Here is a 2,885-nt window from a genome sequence, read left to right as displayed (position 1 = left end):
AAACAACAAAATGTCCATATTTGCTTTTAATTATTTCTTCTAACTCTTTAGAATCTAATAAAATTTAGAATATTTTTTCTTATTATTCTTTGTTTCCATATTTTATACAGGCTTATACACATCTTGATCCATCTCTTTTATGAACCATTTATTTAAGAATACCGCTTAACTTTTTAAGAATTTGGGATATTTCTTATTCTTTATCTTATTATGGAATCTCTTTGTTTGTTATTTTTGATGTTTTAGATGTATATTGGCTTATATCAAGTTGATTTTGAGATGCATCAGGATTCTTTTAGTCGAATTTTTGTTCTTATTTCTTTACTTTTTTATTATTAGATTCTCCGTTTGGTTTAGAGTCTTTATTTTGGAATTTTTGTTAGTTTTGTTTAGTATTTTATTTAAAAACAGATTCTTATTAGGATTTCTTTAATTACTTTTTTACAGGAGGATTTAAAATTAACTAATTTGGCCTTTTCGAGTTTTTCATTTTTTGTTTTGTTTTAAAAAATAAATAAATATTTATGTATATGCTTTTTTTTTTTATTTTTATACTGATTTTAGTTTTATGCCTCTAAATTTTTATTTGTTAATTTTTTTTTTTTTTGAGTATAAATTTAATTATTAGCTCTTTTTTTTGTTTTTTTTTGTTTTTTAAACTAATTTAAATAAATATTTATTATTATTTTTATTTTAACAAAAAATAAAAAAAACAAACAAATAAATGTAAGTATAAAATATTTTATTTTTCTATTTTCAAAGCAAATTAATAGTACATCCGATATTAATTAGCTTATCTCTTAATTCTTCTGCTTCTGCTTTTTTAAGTTCTTTTTTTAATATTACAGGAGCTTTTTCTACCATTTCTTTTGCTTCTTTTAGTCCCAAATTAAGGACTGTTCTTACTTCTTTGATTATTTTTATTTTTTAAGCTGCATCTATGGCAGTTAATTCCACATCATAATTTTATTTCTTTTTTTTATTTTTTTTAGTTTAAAAATAAAATAAAAAAATTCACAAAAATATTATTTTTTATACTTCTTTAGCTGCTGCTGGTTCTTCTTTCTTACTACCTTTGTTTTATTCGCCTTACTGGGCTGCTTAATTTTATTAAACGGCTCCTTATTCTCCATTTCCACTACCACTTCCTCCACCCGACATTCCTCCGAAAAGTTAAGCTAAACCAGCTTATCCTGAAGGCCATAGTTTAGCAATAGCTTCTTATTATAAAAACCAGTTAGGATTAGCAGGAGGCCAAGTTCCATCTTCTATTTATTTTATATTATATTATTTGATATTGTTTTAGATTAAAAAAAACCTAATTATTTCATTTAAGGCCAATCTATATTTATTTTTAAAGGTGAAGTCTAAGTAGTTTTTAAAATTTTGTCTTTTAAAACAAAATGTAAGTATCTAGACTCCATAACATTCAATTCTAAAAGAGCTTCTGTTAAAAATTCTATTTTTTTTTTTTAGCCTTCGGTCATTTCATTATCTAATAATGATAATTAACTTTTATTTGTTTTTTTAATTTTTTTAGTTTTTTTTTTGTTTTTTTATGTACTTTGTTTCAGTTTCTTTTTATATTCTTTTCCAATCACGCTCAAATTTAAAACATAATTCTTAATATTTTATTTCTTTTGCTTATTTGGGATCTTATTAGTTTTATAATTCTGTGGTTGAAAAATAATATATATAGAGCCTTTTTGATTGCTTTTTTATGAATTATTAAATCATTATTTTTATCTTATATTTTGATTTTTTTATATCTTTTTTTTTTTTGTAATTAAATATTTTTTATTTATTTTATTTTTCTTTTTTATTAAATTAAGTATAAAATATTTTATTAATAAATGGAATAATAGATTTAGTAAACTGATAATACTGAGTGTTTAGAAATATTAAAGAAAAAACTTACAAATTTAAATAATATAAGAAATGAAATAAGAAAAATAAATAATGATAATTAAATGCAATTTTAATTAAAAAAAGAAGGAATTAAAGAATTATTGTATATTTCATTTTAAATAAAAAAAAAAACATTAAAAATTAAATAAAAAAATAAGATAAAAGTATGATTAAGAATTAAAAGAAATTCTTAAAATTAATGATGATGATATATCTTAATCTAGAGAATTTAAAATTCCTATAGAATTAATAGAGTAAAAAATATAAATAAATAAACAATATAACATATATATATAAATATATATATATATATATATTTAATTAATAAATTATTTCAATAGATTTTTAGATGATAATAAAAATGTGGATGATTATATGAATGATTTGAAAATCTAATTATAAAAAATAATTTAAACATAAGAAAATAAATAAAATATATTTGCCCATTTTGCTCAAGTATATGAATAAAAATTAAAAGAAAATTAAATTATAGATTGATTTTTATTATAGCAATTTTTTATTTTTTTTCATATATTCGAAATGTAATTTATTTTTACTTAGTTTAGTTATCATATTTTTGATTTATCATTTCAATAAATATTTAATATATAATATTTATATATATTATTATTTTTTATACAAAAAATTATTTTATTATTCCCATTTATATATATTTCGAATTATTTAAAATATTATTATTATAAATATTACTATTAATTATTTTAACTCTTTTATATAATAGCTTTTATAATATTTTTTTAAATAATTTATGGGGAAGGGGAAGGCGAAGGGGAAAGGAAGGGGAATATAGCACATTATATAAACATTAAATATTTTTCCTAAAAAAACTGTATTTTCTTCTTTATTTATTTTTGATTTTATTAAATTAATATACTATAAAACTAGTTTATTAACAATAAATAAATACTAGATTTATTTTGAATATTTAGTAATACTCTTTTTACTATTTACTAATA

General features: G+C 18.6%; 1 protein-coding gene across 1 annotated transcript, besides 7 other annotated features; it reads right to left on the bottom strand. All coding sequences in view use genetic code 6, as the record gives it.

Annotated features, from left to right (window-relative positions):
* Positions 1-631: 631 nt before the first annotated feature.
* Positions 632-656: a microsatellite.
* An 11-nt stretch (positions 657-667) lies between these two features.
* Positions 668-1,487, bottom strand: IMG5_079150 (ribosomal protein, putative; the record flags this gene model as incomplete). The annotated part of the gene is made up of 3 exons (XM_004036466.1): positions 668-972; positions 1,039-1,268; positions 1,319-1,487. The coding sequence occupies 3 exons, from the start codon at positions 1,485-1,487 to the stop codon at positions 757-759; spliced, it is 615 nt and encodes a 204-aa protein (XP_004036514.1). The 3' UTR covers positions 668-756.
* Positions 1,488-1,508: 21 nt separating this feature from the next.
* Positions 1,509-1,547: a microsatellite.
* Positions 1,548-1,757: 210 nt separating this feature from the next.
* Positions 1,758-1,828: a microsatellite.
* A 365-nt stretch (positions 1,829-2,193) lies between these two features.
* Positions 2,194-2,225: a microsatellite.
* Positions 2,226-2,504: 279 nt separating this feature from the next.
* Positions 2,505-2,533: a microsatellite.
* Positions 2,505-2,537: a microsatellite.
* Positions 2,538-2,680: 143 nt separating this feature from the next.
* Positions 2,681-2,714: a microsatellite.
* Positions 2,715-2,885: the final 171 nt, after the last annotated feature.

Source organism: Ichthyophthirius multifiliis, assembly GCF_000220395.1.
Source record: "Ichthyophthirius multifiliis unplaced genomic scaffold scaff_1120509250513, whole genome shotgun sequence".
Classification (NCBI taxonomy): domain Eukaryota; phylum Ciliophora; class Oligohymenophorea; order Hymenostomatida; genus Ichthyophthirius; species Ichthyophthirius multifiliis.
Note: the sequence above shows the minus strand (reverse complement) of the source record. Positions and strands in the feature narration are given on the sequence as shown.